Source organism: Solanum stenotomum, unplaced genomic scaffold (assembly GCF_019186545.1).
Source record: "Solanum stenotomum isolate F172 unplaced genomic scaffold, ASM1918654v1 scaffold6805, whole genome shotgun sequence".
In the NCBI taxonomy this organism is placed as follows: Eukaryota; Viridiplantae; Streptophyta; class Magnoliopsida; order Solanales; family Solanaceae; genus Solanum; species Solanum stenotomum.
The window spans coordinates 1-812 of NW_026036375.1; the positions used below are offsets into that span (position 1 = coordinate 1).

An 812-nucleotide genomic window follows, 5' to 3' on the forward strand; every position below is an offset into this window, starting at 1 on the left:
TTCAGTTATACCTGCATTAATGTTACAACTTTATTCATTAATAAAGATATATATAAATAACTAAACAAATGTTTGTTATGAGACAATTACCACTCAAACTCCAAGTTGATTTGATGAGCGCCTTCTCTTGTAATTGTAGAAAGGTTGGGTAAGGCTACGAACAATATGCACTGTTGTTCCCGTCCTTCCCCAGACCCTGCGCAGAGAGGGCGCTTACCGTACGGAGCTTCCCTTTTTTGACTTGTAATTGTAGAAATGTTGGGTAAGTCTACTGATAGCCCCTTCTGGCTCGACCCTTCACCTAACCCCACACATAGTGTGGACTTGTCACACTGGGCTTCCCTTTCTTGTCTTGCAAATGCAGTTGATCCGAGGACTGTAAAGCTTTTCAATGCACTGTGCCAAGACATGTACTCACTACGTTTGTAACGTTTGGTACCGTCTCTGTTCCAACCTTCCAGCTCATTCATTAGGACCTACAAATTCATAACATAAGTGTAGATAAAGAGAAGTGAAGATGAGAAATTATTTACTCATTATAATATCGCAGAATACCTGTATAAAGTCATGTTTTCGGGCATCTGAATTCACTGTCACCACTAAGGTCCGCGGATGGAAGTAACCAAAAAATTCAGCAAGAAATGATTCATATCTCGGTTTCAATGAAGATTGTATTACCAAATTTATATGCTTGATACAAAGTGGTTCAAGGTTGCTTTGAAATGTTACTTCTTCCTTCATAGACAATGAAAAATAATATTCAACACGAAATGACTTGTCATACATGAAAGGAAATCGAATGGGAAAATAAT

General features: G+C 38.2%; 1 protein-coding gene across 1 annotated transcript; it reads right to left on the bottom strand.

Annotated features, from left to right (window-relative positions):
- Window positions 1–86: 86 nt before the first annotated feature.
- On the bottom strand, window positions 87–735 carry LOC125852964 (uncharacterized; the record flags this gene model as incomplete). The annotated part of the gene is made up of 2 exons (XM_049532657.1): window positions 87–476; window positions 556–735. Coding segments are annotated over 2 exons (570 nt in total), but the record flags the coding sequence as incomplete, so codon positions are not given.
- Window positions 736–812: the final 77 nt, after the last annotated feature.